General features: G+C 57.6%; 1 protein-coding gene across 1 annotated transcript in view; it reads right to left on the bottom strand.

Annotated features, from left to right (window-relative positions):
* The window catches only part of dnajc21 (DnaJ heat shock protein family (Hsp40) member C21), a 34806-nt gene extending 18450 nt beyond the window's left edge, over window positions 1-16356 (bottom strand). The window contains 7 exon segments of the mRNA XM_055665433.1: window positions 1514-1659; window positions 3797-4101; window positions 4651-4668; window positions 4670-4774; window positions 7866-7989; window positions 9492-9585; window positions 16201-16356. Coding sequence (XP_055521408.1) covers window positions 1514-1659; window positions 3797-4101; window positions 4651-4668; window positions 4670-4774; window positions 7866-7989; window positions 9492-9585; window positions 16201-16297 — 889 coding nt within the window. The 5' untranslated portion in view covers window positions 16298-16356.
* Between the last annotated feature and the right edge of the window lie 362 nt (window positions 16357-16718).

Genomic DNA, 16718 nt, shown 5'->3' on the forward strand with positions numbered 1-16718 from the left:
ATCAGCCATGATCATATTGAATGGCGGTGCAGGCTCGAAGGGCCGAATGGCCTACTCCTGCACCTAATTTCTATGTTTCTATGTTTCTAAGCGCTTTCCGAGGGTTCACCGCTCTGAAGGATTTTCTGACGTCGGCCTCTGTGACCATGACCGAAATACCATCACAGCGAATGGGGGCTCGAGAAGGCACATTAGTGTTCTCTTATCAAAGCGTGCGTTAAATGCATTGAGGCCGTCAGGAGTGATGTTTTGCTGACATGTGCTGCCCCCTGATTTCACCCTGTAGGAGGTGATTGCATTCAGTACCCGCCACAGGTGCCGAACATCCGTCTCATCCTCCAGCTTGGAGCAGGTCCCTTTTGGCCTTTTTGATGGCCTAACTAAGGTCGTATCTGGTCTTCTTGCAGACCACTGTATCATCGGACATGAATGCCCGGTGTCTAGTCTTCAGTAGAGTGCTGATCTCGTAGTTCATCCAAGGCTTCTGATTGGGAAACACTCGGAAGGTTTTTGTTGGGATGCAGTCCTCCACACATTTCTTTATGAAGTCTAACGACTGTGGCGTATTCATTCAGGTCCGTTGCCGAGTCCCTGAACATTGCCCAGTCTACAGACTCCAAACAGTCCTGGAGTTGTTCCTCTGCCTGTAGAAGCAGAGCTCTTTAATTGCTGCCGGGGTAGAAGCAGAAGTATGGTCGGATTTACCGAAGTGAGGGCGAGGGATAGAGCGATAGGCATCCTTGATGGTGGTGTAGCAGTGGTCGAGGGTGTTTGGTGCAGGAGACATGTTGGTGGATGTTAGGGAGCGATTTCTTGAGTTTTGCTTTGTTGAAGTCCCCAGCAATGGTGATAAATGCCTCGGGGTAAGGTGTTTTGTTGACCACTGCGTGCAGCTCCTCCAGTGCCAGACGGACGTCTGCTTGGAGTCGGATGTAGACTGCGGTCAGGATGATGGAGGTGAATTCCCTCGGAAGGTAGAAGGGGCGGCACTTCACCGCCAGGTGTCCGAGGTGTGGAGAGCAGGTTGGACAGAAACTGCACGTCTGAGGGGAGGGAGAGGAGGGGGCGGTGGGGAGGGAAGGGGCCGGGGGGAGGAAGGGGATTGGGGGGGGGGGGAGGGAGTGGAGGGGGCTGGGGGAGGGAGAGGAGGTGGAGGGGGCCGGAGTGGAGGGGGCGGACAGGGCGGGGGGGAGGTAGAGGAAGGGGGCGGGGAGAGAGGAAGGGATGGGGAGAGAAGGGGACGGGGTGTGAAAGGAGGGGGCGGGGGGAGAGGGAGAGGGAGAGGAGAGCAGGACCCTGAGAGGCATGGGGAGGGGATGGGTGGTAGGTGGGGTCTGGGGGAAACATGGGCAGAGGATCCTGGTCCTGCCCCACTCCCTGGGCTGGACTCTCCGTGGTTGGTGGGGTGGGCCTGAATGGGCAGAATGGCCTGCTCCTGCATCCTCTCCCCAGTCGGCAGCCCTCACCTTCCCCCTTCCCCCCAGTTGGCTGCCCTAACCTGCACCCCCCTCACCTTCCCCCAGGCCATCCTCCTCGCCGCTGGTTGTCTCCTCAGAGCCGTCACCAAACTCCTGCTGGTACTGAGCCTCCATCTGCCGCAGCTCCCTCTCCAGATCGGACAGCTTGACCCAGCTCTGCTCCTGGTACTCCATAGCAAGCCTGCGGACACAGGCCTGGTCAGTGGGGGCTCTGCACCGGCACACACCCCCCACCACAGGCACAGGCTGGGCTGAGGAAAAGGGTTGGGAGCGGAGTGAGGATATGGAGAGTAGAGGTTTCGAGAGATCTGAGACAGACGTGTAGATGGGGAGAGTGGAGGGGCATGGAGCACTGGGCTGAAGGGCCTGTTCCCATGCTGGATGATGGATGCCCCCAGGGCCAGTTCAATTTTATTGCGTGCTATCCAGTCAGCAGAAATACAATACATGATTACAATTGATCCATTCAGTGTGTAGATACATGATAAGGGAATATCATTTAGTGCAAGGTAAACCCAGTAAAGTCCGATCAACACCGAGGGTCACCGAAGAGGTACAGGACTGCTCTCTAGTTGTGGTAGGTTGATTCAGTTGCCTGATAACAGCTGGGAAGAAGACCCTGAATGTGGAGGTGTGCGTTTTCACACTTCAAAACCTTTTGCCCGATGGGAGAGAGGAGAAGAGGGACTGGCCAGGGTGAGACTGGTCCTTGATTATGCTGCTGGCCTTGACGAGGCAGCGTGAAGTCAATGGAAGGGAGATTGGTTTGTGTGATGGTCTGAGCAGTCTTGGATGGAGCTGTTCCCAAACCAAGCTGTGATGCATCCTGATCAAATGCTTTATGCCAATGGTGCATCTGTAGAAGCCAGTGCGGGACAAGCCTCCTGAGGAAGTAGAGGCGTTGGTGTGCTTTCTTGGTCATTGCTTCAATATGAGTGGTTGAGGAAGCAGCGGCCAGGTTGGAGGGTAGGGGCCGGCCCCTGGCGGTGCGTCACCCACCCCCTGGCTGGCCCAACATCCCACCACCTGGTCACATCCTCCGGCAGGATGGGTAGACGGGACCAACCACATTCCCACACCCCTTTGTCCCCACCATGCCCCACCCTCGCCCCCTCTGCTACATCTGGGAGGTGGGGAGCAGAAAGGGCTGAGTGGGGATGACCCCTAAAGGGCGAGAGGGTGGGTCAGGGCAGGGGGAACGTGTAGTGCAGAACCCTCCCTCAGCTGGCCAGTCACGGTGCCTATTATAGTGGGGGGGGGGGGGGGGGTGAATTGGGGTTAGACACAAAAAGCTGGAGTAACTCAGCGGGTCAGATAGCATCTTTGGAGAAAAGGAATAGGTGACGTTTTGGGTCCAGACCTTTCTTTACACTGAGTCAGGGGAGAGAGAAACGAGAGATATAGACGGTGATGTGGAGAGATATAGAACATATGAGTAAAATATATGCTCAAAAGTAACAATGATAAAGGAAACAGGCTTAGCTGTGGGCTAGGTGGAAACGAGTTACAGACAATGAGACTCCACAAGACGACTTTGAAGCTTATACGCCTTGTGTGGGGGAGGGATGGAGCGATGGAGAGCTGATGCAGGAAAGTCAATGTTCATACCACTGGGCTGGAAGCTGCCCAAACAAAATATGAATGCTGTTCCTCCAATTTACATTTAGCCTCAGTCTGACAATGGAGGTGACCGAGGACAAAAAGGTCAGTGTGGGAGATAACCAGGAGATCAGGGTACGGGCCAGAGAGGGGGGTCTGTGCCTCACCTGGCCTGCCACTGGGCATTTGTCACTGTAGTTGCTGTGCCTGCTGGTGTTTTTGGGCGTTGACTTGCTGCAAGTGTAGGGGTGTGTGTGAGGGGGGTTTGTGAGGGATGTTGTCGGGGGTGTGTGTGAGGGGTGTTTGTGAGGGGGGGTGAGTGAGGGGGGTGTGTGTGTGATGGGGGGGTGAGTGAGGGGAGTGTGTGTGTGAGGGAGGGTGTGTGAGGGGAGTGTGTGTGTGTGGGGGGGTGGTGTGTGTGTGTGTGTGAGTGGGAGGGTGCGTGAGGGGGGGTGTGTGTGAGGGGGGGGGGTGTGTGGGTGTGTGTGTGTGTGTGTGGGTGGGGGTGTGTGTGTGTGTGAGTGAGTGGGGGGGTGTGTGTTTGTGGGTGTGTGTGTGTGGGAGGGTGTGTGTGTGAGGTGGGGGGTGTGTGTGTGTGAGGTGGGGGAGTGTGTGTGTGGAGGGGGGTGTGTGTGTGTGTGAGGGGGGCGGTGTGTGTGTGAGGTGGGTACTGGCCATAGAGGTGGGTACGGGCCATAGAGGGGGGGTCTATGCCTCACCTGGCCTGCCGCTGGGCCTGCTCTCGCTGTAGTTGCTGTGCCCGCTGGTGTTTCTGGGCGTTGACTTGCTGCAGGTGTAGGCGGTGGGCCTGCACGCGGGGATCCCTGCGGCGTACAAAGGCTGCCAGCTGCCGCACCAGCTGGCTGTACTTGCGGCGTGCCCGCTCGCGTGCCCGCCGGTTCTCCTTCTCCATGGCCCGCTTGTGCCAGCGGTTGTCGGCATGCCGGGTGTCGAAGCGCTCTGCCCATGACAGCGTGCGATGCGTGCAGAAACTCTGCCAGTGGGCGTAGAAGCTGTGCACCACCTGCCGACAAGCTAAGTGGTCACCGCCGGCACATGGATCACCGCGGGTCTGAGCGGGGTCGAGGGTCGTGTGGGCAAGGGTCACCGCAGGTCCGAGTGGAGTCACTGGGGCAAGAGTCACTGCCGGTGCAAGCAGGGTCACCGGGGCAAGGATTACCAGCAGTCCATGGGGGCAAGGGTCACCGCTGGTGCCAGAGGGGGCAGAGGTCACTGTCAGTCTGAGCGAGATCATTGGGCTCCACCGCGTCAGGGGTGGGGCTTCATTGCATCGGTCACGGGGGGGGGAGGGGGACAGGTGGGGGTCATGTGTGCACATTGGGGGGGGCAAAGGTCAGGGGGGGGCCTGCGTGGTGGGGTCATGCAGCATCAGTCATGGGGGCAGAGTCAAGTGGGAGGTGTGTTAGGGGGGGGTGTCAGAGAGCGGGTCACAGGGGGGGTCAGTGTGTGTGTGTCATGATCGCGTCGGTGCGGGGTCACGGGGGGGTCAGCATGGGGTCATGGGATCAGTGCAACAGTGGGGGGGGGGGGGGGATGGGGTGGGATTCCTCACCGTCTGATAGTCGCTGGGGGGAGTGGCCGAAGGTGGGGAATACGAGCTCCTCAGCGCTGGGCGCTCCCTCCACTTCCTGCTCCGCGATGCCGGCAAACACGACCCGGTACACCGCATAGAACCCCTGTGGGCACAGCACCGTCAGCCGTGACATACACTGCCCCATCCCCTCCCCACCATCACCCCATGCCCACTGCCCCATCCCCTCCCCACCATCACCCCATGCCCACTGCCCATCCCCTCCCCACCATCACCCCATGCCCACTGCCCCATCCCCTCCCCCACCGTCAACCCCATGCCCACTGCCCCCATCCCCTCCCCACCGTCACCCCATGCCCACTGCCCCCTCCCCACCATCACCCCATGCCCACTACCCCCACCCCCATGCCCCACTGCCCCCTCCCCACCATCACCCCATGCCCACTGCCCCATCCCCTCCCACCATCACCCCATGCCCACTGCCCCATCCCCACCCCACCGTCATCCCATGCCCACTGCCCCATCCCTCCCCACCGTCACCCCATGCCCCCCACTGCCCATCCCCTCCCCATGCCCACTGCCCCATCCCCTCCCCCACCGTCACCCCATGCCCACTGCCCCCACCCCATGCCCACTGCCCCGTCCCCTCCCACCGTCACCCCATGCCCACTGCCCCCCACCCCATGCCCACTGCCCCATCCCCACCATCACCCCATGCCCACTGCCCCATCCCCACCATCACCCCATGCCCACTGCCCCATCCCCACCATCACCCCATGCCCCACTGCCCCATCCCCCCATCACCCCATGCCCACTGCCCCATCCCTCTCCTGTCACCCCATGCCCACTGCCCCATCCCCACCATCACCCCATGCCCACTGCCCCATCCCCACCATCACCCCATGCCCACTGCCCCATCCCCTCCCCACCATCACCCCATGCCCACTGCCCCCATCCCCACCATCACCCCATGCCCACTGCCCCATCCCCTCCCCACCATCACCCCATGCCCACTGCCCCATCCCCTCCCCACCATCACCCCATGCCCACTGCCCCATCCCCACCATCACCCCATGCCCACTGCCCCATCCCCTCCCCACCATCACCCCATGCCCACTGCCCCATCCCCTCCCCACCATCACCCCATGCCCACTGCCCCATCCCCTCCCCACCGTCACCCCATGCCCACTGCCCCATCCCCACCATCACCCCATGCCCACTGCCCCATCCCCTCCCCACCATCACCCCATGCCCACTGCCCCATCCCCTCCCCCACCATCACCCCATGCCCACTGCCCCATCCCCTCCCCACCGTCACCCCATGCCCACTGCCCCATCCCCTCCCCACCATCACCCCATGCCCACTGCCCCATCATCACCCCATGCCCACTGCCCCCCTCCCACCGTCACCCCATGCCCACTGCCCCGTCCCCTCCCCACCATCACCCCATGCCCACTGCCCCATCCCCTCCCCACCATCACCCCATGCCCACTGCCCCATCCCCTCCCCACCATCACCCCATGCCCACTGCCCCATCCCCACCGTCACCCCATGCCCACTGCCCCATCCCCTCCCCACCATCACCCCATGCCCACTGCCCCATCCCCTCCCCACCATCACCCCATGCCCACTGCCCCATCCCCTCCCCACCATCACCCCATGCCCACTGCCCCATCCCCTCCCCACCATCACCCCATGCCCACTGCCCCCCCTCCCCACCATCACCCCATGCCCACTGCCCCATCCCCACCGTCACCCCCCATGCCCACTGCCCCCCCCTCCCCACCCTCACCCCATGCCCACTGCCCCATCCCCACCGTCACCCCATGCCCACTGCCCCATCCCCTCCCCACCATCACCCCATGCCCACTGCCCCATCCCCACCGTCACCCCATGCCCACTGCCCATCCCCTCCCCACCATCACCCCATGCCCACTGCCCCATCCCCACCATCACCCCATGCCCACTGCCCCATCCCCTCCCCACCATCACCCCATGCCCACTGCCCCATCCCCACCATCACCCCATGCCCACTGCCCCATCCCCCCCCATCACCCCATGCCCACTGCCCCATCCCCTCCCCACCGTCACCCCATGCCCACTGCCCCATCCCCACCCCCACCGTCACCCCATGCCCACTGCCCCCTCCCCACCATCACCCCATGCCCACTGCCCCATCCCCTCCCCACCATCACCCCATGCCCACTGCCCCATCCCCTCCCCACCATCACCCCATGCCCACTGCCCCATCCCCTCCCCACCATCACCCCATGCCCACTGCCCCATCCCCACCGTCACCTCATGCCCACTGCCCCATCCCATCCCCACCATCACCCCATGCCCACTGCCCCATCCCATCCCCACCATCACCCCATGCCCACTGCCCCATCCCCACCATCACCCCATGCCCACTGCCCCATCCCCACCATCACCCCATGCCCACTGCCCCATCCCCTCCCCACCGTCACCCCATGCCACTGCCCCATCACCTCCCCACCATCCCACCCCATGCCCACTGCCCCCTCCCCACCATCACCCCATGCCCACTGCCCCATCACCTCCCCCCATCACCCCATGCCCACTGCCCCATCCCCACCATCACCCCATGCCCACTGCCCCATCCCCACCATCACCCCATGCCCACTGCCCCATCCCCTCCCCACCGTCACCCCCATGCCCACTGCCCCATCACCCTCCCCACCATCACCCCATGCCCACTGCCCCCCCCTCCCCACCCTCACCCATGCCCACTGCCCCATCCCCACCCTCACCCCATGCCCACTGCCCCATCCCCTCCCCCACCGTCACCCCATGCCCACTGCCCCCCTCCCCACCATCACCCCCATGCCCACTGCCCCATCCTCTCCTGTCACCCCATGCCCACTGCCCCATCCCTCCCCACTGTCACCCCATGCCCACTGCCCCATCCCCACCATCACCCCATGCCCACTGCCCCCCTCCCCTGCCCACTGCCCCCCTCCCCATGCCCACTGCCCCGTCCTCTCCCCACCTCCCCAAGCCCACTGCCCCCATCCCCTCCCATCTCCGCATGCCCACTGCCCCTCCCAGGGGCCCTTCCCCCCACCCCGGGACACAACACAACCCGTGGTCCATGCCAGCAGCCCCACTTCCCCCACAGGACCGTGTCCCTGCCATGCCCGTACCCGCACCCTCCCTGTGTCTCGCACCCCCCTGTGGCCTGTCCCGTACCTACCCTACGGTGCTGGGTGCCTACCTGTGGGCTGTCGGTGAAGCCGCTGTAGCAGGCCCCGGTAAAGAACTGCAGCAGCTCGTGGCTGTCATCCTCCACCTCGCCATCCTGTCCGCCCCTCAAGATGGCTTCTCGGTGGCTGTCGTACCTGCACACCACACCACACCACTTCAGCACTGCCCTTCAGCCCACCTACCCGTGCTGTACCCACTGCCGCAGCTCAGCACTGGCTCCACCACACACCTGCCCAGACTGGCCCTTCAGCCCACCTCCCCCTGCTATACCTACCTCACTACACCTGCCCAGACTGGCCTTTCAGCCCACCTCCCCCTGCTATACCCACCTGCACAGACTGGCCTTTCAGCCCACCTCCCCCTGCTGTACCTACCTCACTACACCTGCACAGACTGACCCTTCAGCCTACCTCACTGGCTCAGCACTGCTCCCTGTCCAGCGCACACATCCACCCTTCAGCCCACCATGTTTAGTTTAGAGATACAGCACGGAAACAGGCCCTTCAGCCCACCGTGTCCACGCCGACCAGTAATTCTCATACATTAACAGTATCCTACACACACAAGGGACAATTTACAATTTACAGAAGCCAATCAACCTATAAACTCGAGTGTGGGAGGAAACCAAAGATCTTGGAGAAAACCCACGCAGGCCACGGGGAGAAGGTACAGAGGGCACCCGTAGTCAGGATTGAACCCGGGTCACTGGCGCTGTGAGACAGCAACTCTATCGCTGCCCACCGTGTGTCCTGCTGTACCACATCAATCCGGCTCAGCACTGAAAGGCTCAGCACTGAAAGGCCCTTTGGCCCACCAGGTCCATGCTGTACCCACCACATGATGCCATTTACCAGCACTGCTCCACAGCCGGTGCCTTGGTGGTTCAAAGGTTTGTCAGGATGGTGAGTCCCTGTCTGCACCACCCACCCCCTCCTCAGGCAGCAGGTTCCCAATTCAGGCCACCCTCTGGCGGTACAACACCCTCACATCCCTTTCATTTGGCCCTGGTCTCACACTCTCACCCAAGGGGATTGTCTATTCTCTCTGTGCCTTTGATCATTTTAAACAGCCTCCTTCAGTCGCTTGGGCAGGTTACAATCCAGCAGTAAAACTTTCATTCCTTCCCATTCCCACACTGACCTTTCTATCCTGGGCCTCCTCTGCTGTCACAGAGCAAACTGGAGGCACAGCATCTCATATTTTGCTTGGGCAGCTTACAATCCCAACATTATGAATATTGATTTATCTAACTCCAAGTAACCTCTGCATTCCCTCTCTCCATCCCTCCCCCACCCATAATACCTTCTGAACCATCTGAATTTTGTAGTCGGCCGGGCAGTATTCTGCATATCGCCAACGGGGACAATTTTAAATTTTTATCAAGCCAATTAACCGATAATACCAGCTTCAAAACCATCTTGGTGTAACTCACCCAGCACACAGCTAACAATATTTCATTCATTTGTTCTATATCTCTCTATATATCTATCGTTCTCCATTCCCCTGATTTCCCAGGTAGAGGGGGAAGTGGGTGTGGGGGGGGGGGGGGGGGGGGGTAGGGGTGGAGGGTTAGGTGAGGGGGTGGGTGAGGGGGTGGATGTGGTGTGGGGTGGGGGGGGGGTGGGGGTGGTCTCACCATGCCCTCTCTTGTGGGTCACTCAGCACGTCGTACGCCGCCTGGATCAGCTTAAACTGTTCGGCGGCATCCTCCGGGCAGTCCGGGTTTTTGTCTGTGCACAGGGAGATCACAGTGTGTCAGCACTGCCCCCGTTCCATCCCTCATTCCCAACTTGGCAGCAACTGCGGGAAGGAGGGGGACGAAGGGGAGTGGGGTTAGGGTAGGTGAAGGAGGGGTGGGGTTGGGTGGGTGAAGGGGGGAGGGGATGGGGGTGGGGGTGGGGTGGGTGAAAGGGAATGGGGGGGTGGGGGGGGGTGAAGGGGGGTGGGTGAAGGAGGGTGGGTGAAGGGGAGTGGGGTGGGTGAAAGGGAATGGGGGGGGGGGTGGGTGAAGGAGGGTGGGTGAAGGGGAGGGGGTGAAAGGGAATGGGGTGGGGTGGGTGAAGGGGGTGGGGGGTGAAGGAGGGTGGGGTGGGTGAAAGGGAATGGGGTGGGGGTGGGTGAAGGTGGGGTGGGTGAAGGGGAGTGGGGTGGTTTAAAAGGGAATGGGGCGGGTGAAGGGGGGGGGGTGGGGGTGGGTGAAGGGGAGTGGGGTGGGTGAAGGGGAATAGGGTGGGGGTGGGTGAAGAGGGAGGTGGGGTCGGGTGGATGAAGCGGGTTGGGGTGGGTGAAGGGGGGTGGGGTGGGGGTGGGTGAAGGGAGGTGGGTGAAGGGGAATGGGGTGGGGGTGGGTGAAGGGAGGGGAGGGGGTGGGGTGGGTGAAGGGGAAGGGGGGGGGGTGGGTGAAGGGGGTGTGGCTGAAGGGGGGTGGGGTGGGGATGGGTGAAGGGGAGTGGGGTGGGGGGTGGGTGAAGGGAGGTGGGTGAAGAGGGGTAGGGGGGTGGGGTGGTGAAGGGAGGTGGGTGAAGGGGGGTGGGGGTGGGGTGGGTGAAGGGGGGTGGGTGAAGGGGGTGGGGGGGGTGGGGTGGGTGATGGGGGGGGGGGGGTGGGGTGAAGGGGGGTGGGTGAAGGGGGTGGGGGTGGGGTGGGGTGAATTTTTTGGGGTGGGTGAAGGGGAGAGAGTAATTCCCGCAACCCCACAGACTGGGTCCATGGGGTGGGTCCAGCCCTGTCGCAGGGGACGGGGCTCCGGCCACAGAGCCTCAGTCGGGAGCCGGATGAGCCGGGCTGGTCCTGGGCATCATGACTGGGGTGGCCATCATGATTACAGGATATTTCCTTGGGCCACTACAGGGCTAACTGGTGGAGGGCCCTCGGGGGGATGATTACCAGGTATAGATTGGTTATTTCCTACTAGCCAATTGTAGTGCGTGTTAATGGTGACTGCCTAATATGCGCTTCATATTAACAAGAGCTTGCCTATGTCATTCAGTATGAGTAGCTACTAGGAAATGTAATGTCCTGCAGATCGATGCTGTAAGTAGATTTAATAAACATGTACATCATTTAATATACATCAATGATCTGGATGATGGTGTGGTAAATTGGATTAGTAAGTATGCTGATGATACTAAGATAGGTGGTGTCGTGGATAATGAAGTAGATTTTCAAAGTCTACAAAGAGATTTAGGCCATTTGGAAGAGTGGGCTGAAAGATGGCAGATGGAGTTTAATGCTGATAAGTGTGAGGTGCTACATCTTTGTAGGACAAATCAAAATAGGACGTACATGGTAAATGGTAGCGAATTGAGGAATGCAGTTGAACAAAGGGATCTAGGAATAACTGTGCATAGTTCCCTGAAGGTGGAATCTCACGTAGATAAGGTGGTAAAGAAAGTTTTTGGTGTGCTGGCCTTTATAAATCAGAGCATTGAGTATAGAAGTTGGGATGTAATGTTAAAATTGTACAAGGCATTGGTGAGGTCAATTCTGGAATATGGTGTACAATTTTGGTCGCCAAATTATAGGAAAGATGTCAACAAAATAGAGAGTACAGAGGAGATTTACTAGAATGTTGTCTGGGTTTCAGCACCTAATTTACAGAGAAAGATTGAACAAGATAGGTCTTTATTCTTTAGAGCGCAGAAGGTAAGGGGGGACTTTCAGAGCGCAGAAGGTTAAGGGGGGACTTTAAAACTATGAGGGATAGACAGAGTTGACGTGGACAAGCTTTTCCCATTGAGAGTAGGAAAGATTCAAACAAGAGGACATGACGAGAATTAAGGGACAGAAGTTTAAGGGTAACATGAGGGGGAACTTCTTTACTCAGAGAGTGGAAGCAGTGTGGAATGAGCTTCCAGTGGAAGTGGTGGTGGCAGGTTAGATTTTATCATTTAAAAATAAATTGGATAGGTATATGGATGGGAAAGGAATGGAGGGTTATGGTCTGAGTGTAGGTAAATGGGACTGGTTGAAAAAGAGTAAGTGTTCGGCACGGACTAGAAGGACCGAGATGACCTGTTTCCGTGCTGTAATTGTTATTTGGTTATATGTGTTGTATTTTGATATGTGTTTGACTCGACTCATTACATGGTGTCAGAGAGTGAGTCTTACCTACTCCATTCACATTTATCGGGTTATATTTTTTTTAGTTTATGTGACAGTTATCTCTATCATGGCAAACTCGTCTCGCCGTCCTAGTCCTGATCTTTGACTCTGACATTGCTGAACGCTGACGTCTTTTCGAGCGTGACTATGTTTGCATCGTTCATCGCAACGACCCCCCTGATGTGCATGCTTCTGTATTGCTCAACTTAGCGGGCCCTGAGGCAATTAATCGTGCCAACAATTTCACATTTAAGCCTGCCGTTTTGGATGCTAATGGACAGGTCCTAGTGCCTGCAGAGATGATTGATGACCCAGCCGTCTTGCTTGCAAAGTTCAGACGGTTGTGTGACCTGCCCTCGAACTACATTATTGAATGAACCAAGTTTTATGCTCGTATGCAACAGATTGATGAACCGATTGAACATCTTATCAGCGACTTGAAACGCATGGCTGCACGCTGCCAATTTCATGATCTGTGCGATGAACTCATGCGTGATATGATTGTTGATAGCAAATTAAGGAATGAACTGCTTCGTAACACTGACCTAACCCTAAATCAAGCAGAGCACACCTGACAGATTGTGGAGATGACATCTTCTCATACTAAGTCTGTGCAACTAGTGCAACTCAATACAAAGTTGCAACTACTTTCATGCTAAGGGTCGACAGTTCTGTGTTGCTTATGGTAAAACCTGTAACTTCTGCAAGAAATTAAACCACTTTGCTAGATGCTGCCATCCCCGTGCGACTCAACCAGCTCCAAGGACAAGCCTGCACCTGTTACAACATGAGCTTGCTCATAACGAATTCCAAGAGCCTGACTTGCCATCGCCTGCTCAGCTCCCAGAAAGTGCATATACCGGCTCTGCCATCCACTCTCTCCTTCCTTCATCTAACGAGCAACTTGACCCTGAGGTAACCATGTTTGTGAATAACAGACCCTTGATCGTTAAGGTTGATATGGGGGCAAAATACAACGTCATCTCGTTATCAGAGTTTTAAAAAATTCATAATGCTGAACGTATTGAAAAGGCCTCAGCCACGCTTCGGGTTTATGGGGGAGACGTTCTACACCCACTTGGACAAACTAATTTAAAGTGCACCATAGACAAGCAGTCCCATACCTTAAAGTTTTATATTGTCATGGGGGATTCAGAGATTTTGCTCGGTATCAATGCATGCCACGATCTAGGCCTGGTATACTTTGGCCGCGCTGTCCATCAACTCTTTCTCACTGACGGGCCCACTCTACAAGTACTCTCTCAATACAAAGATCTGTTTAACGACGAGCTTGGCAAGTTGCCCCTCAAATACCACATTGTTGTCGAACCCAACGTTGCTCCTGTGGTCCAAGCACCACATCATGTTCCGCATGCCATGCGTGACAGAGTTCACAATGAACTCAAGCGGATGGATGGTCTCCATGGGTGTTATTGCTGAAGTTACTGACCCATCTGACTGGGTTTCCACCATGGTGGTCGCAACAAAGAAAAACAAGGAGGAGATCTGTATCTGGATAAACCCCAGAGATCTTAACTGCTGTCAAATGCCCGCACTACCCTATGCGAACAGTAGAAGGAGTTGCTGCTCAAATAGGCAACACATCAGTATTCTCCGTTCTGGATGCCAAAAGCTCGTTTTGGCACATTCCACTGGATCCACGCCCAATCTTACTACGTTTGGCACCCCCTTCGGCCGATACAAATTTTTTAGAATGCCCTTTGGCATCACACCGCAAGCAGTTTTCCAGCGTACGATGGAACAATTGTTTGCTGAGTATCCATGAGCCATCATTGTTGATGACATTCTCGTCTACGGACGTGATCTGGCTGGACATGACGCTAACCTGAAGAAAGTACTAGACCGTGCCAAAGACATTCAGCTCAAACTCAATCCCCTGAAGTGCAAGTTTCGAGTCCCAGAAGTTACTTACGTTTTCACAAGTGGATCAGACCAGATCCATCAAAGACTGCAGCTATCAACGAAATGCCGGTTCCAACTGACATTGCGAGTCTACAAAGGTTCCTTGGAATGGTCAACTACCTGGGGAAATCTATTCCCAACCTCAGCGACATATCTGCCCCCCTGCGAGAACTGACACACAAGGATGCTGCATGGTCCTGGTATCCGCAGCATCAAAGAGCTTTTGACACTCAAATTGCAGCTGGCTAGCGCCCCTACTCTCGCCTACTTTGCTTTGGAGTTACCAGTAACGCTCACCTGCGATGCGTCCCAGTACGGACTAGGCGCTGCTTGCCTACAGAACACTACTGATGGCGACTGCAAGCCTGTTTCTTAGGCCTCTCGCACACTGACACTGAACAACGTTACGCCCAGATCGAAAAAGAACTGCTCGCAATGGTTTTCTGCTGCACGAAATTCAAGGACTTTATTTTGGGAAGTCTGTGTCTATAGAAATTGACCACCAGCCGTTGGTCACTATTTTGAACAAACCCATCCACGTTGCCCCAGCCCGCCTACAACGAATGATGATGCAGCTGTAGCGATATGATTTCAACATGCTCTATAAGAAAGGCAAGGATATGCACATAGCTGACACACTATCAAGAGCCCCACGCAAAACCAACGAACAACAACTATCTGAACAGGACCAGTTCTCAGTAATGAAGGTATCGTATGTTCCAACTGATTGTATGAGCTGGAGGTGGTCTTGGAGGGGAAGATGCTCCACAAACTTCAGAGCATCATGGACAATACAGCTCTGGTCATGATACACTGGTCAACCTGAGGAGCACCTTCAGCAACAGACTGGTTCCACCAAGATGCAGCACAGAACGACACAGGAGACCCTTCTTCCTTGTACTTATCAAACTGTACAATTACTCCCCTTCTGCCATGGGGTAGACTAAGACTGGACCCCCTCCCTCACGGCCTCGGAAATTACAGGGTATCACCGGGCTGGGATGGGGGTGTATGATTCAGATTCAACTTTAATTGTCATTGTCAGTGTACAATACAGAGACAACGAAATGCAGTTAGCATCTCCCTGGAAGAGCGACATAGAATATGATTTCAGTAAATAAATCTATTTACATGTATACAGACACAGTGTATTTTCCTGTCCGGGGAGGGTGGGGTGGGTGGGGGGGGGGGGGGGGGTGATTGGCAGTCACCGAGGTACATTGGTCATGATCATTACTTGGGTGGTGTTTAAGAAAGAACTGCATATGGTGGAAAAATCAAAGGTAGACAAAAATGCTGGAGAAACTCAGCAGGTGAGGCGGCATCTATGGAGCGAAGAAATAGGTGATGTTTTGGGTCGAGACCCTTCTTCAGACTGATGTGGAGATGAGGGGGTGGCAGGAAGAGGCGGTAGAAACAGTAGGCTGTGGGAGAGCTAGGAAGGGGAGTAGAAGGAGGGAGAAAGCAAGGACTACCTGAAATTGGAGAAATCAATGGGGTGTAAAGTACCCAAGCCAAGCGAAATATGAGGTGCTGCTTCTAGAATATGTGGTGGTCCTCACTCTGGCCATGGAGGAGGCCCAGGACAGAAAGTTTGGATTGGGATTGGGAGGGGGAGTTAGTGCTGAGCCACCGGGAGATCAGGTTGGTTATTGTGAACTGAGCGGAGGTGTTGGGCGAAGGTGGTGAATCAGTGCCAGGCGGGAGTGCGCTCTCCTCACCGCCCGCCCTGGGGTGGGCCGGGGTGGGGTGGGCCGGGCTGGGGTGGGCTGGAGTTGGCTGTAGTGGGCTGGCCGGGCTGGGTAGTGGGCTGGAGTTGGCTGGGCTGGGCTGTAGTGGGCTGGGGTGGGCCGGGCTGGGCTGGGCTGGCTGGGCCAGGCTGGGGGTGGCCGGGCTGGGCTGGGATGGGTTGTAGTGGGCTGGGCCGGGCTGGGCTGTAGTGGGCTGGGCCGGGCTTGGGAAACATAGAAAACAGGCGCAGGCCATTCGGCCCTTCGAGCCAGCACCGCCATTCATTGTGATCATCCCCAATCAGTACCCCGTGCCTGCCTTCTCCCCATTTCCTTAGATTCCTCTCGCCTCGAGAGCTCTATCGAACTCTCTTTTAGATACATCCATTGAATTGGCCTCCACTGCCTCCTGTGGCAGCGGGTTCTGCGGTGAGGTGAGCCGGGCCCGTGTGGGCACCGTTACCTGGGTGGTGGAGCAGCGCCAGCCGCCGGTGCGCTCTCCTCACCGCCCCCGCCCCTGCCCCTGCCCCGGGTCAATGCACTGTATTGCCGGGCCGGGCCGGGCTGGGCCCGTGTGGGCACCATTACCTGGGTGGTGGAGCAGCGCCAGCCGCCGGTGCGCTCTCTTCACGTCCCCGGCGCTGGCATCGCGGGGCAGCCCGAGGGCCTCGTAGTGACAGCGCATGGCAACGCCGGCCCAGCGGGCAGCGCCACACTTCCGGCCGCCGCCAGACCGCCCCTTCCGGGTGTGACGTCATGCAGGGGCGAAGCATCAGGGGGGACGCCTACAGTACGTCACCGCCCACGTGTGACGTAAACAGCTGTGACGTACAGGGGACCGCCCATTGTGACGTCCAAAGATCTTATAACGGAGCTATAACGTCTTTGGTGACGTCTACGGGGACGCCCACTGTGACGTGCTGGGGACGCCCACTGTGACGTGCTGGGGACCGCACACTGTGACGTCTACGGGGACGCCCACTGTGACGTGCTGGGGACCGCACACTGTGACGTCTACGGGGACGCCCACTGTGGGCATGGGCAATGGAGGAGACACACACTGTGCTGGAGTAACTCTGTGGTCAGGCAGCTTCTGTGGACACTAG

Source organism: Leucoraja erinacea, unplaced genomic scaffold, assembly GCF_028641065.1.
Source record: "Leucoraja erinacea ecotype New England unplaced genomic scaffold, Leri_hhj_1 Leri_1250S, whole genome shotgun sequence".
Lineage (NCBI taxonomy): Eukaryota > Metazoa > Chordata > Chondrichthyes > Rajiformes > Rajidae > Leucoraja > Leucoraja erinaceus.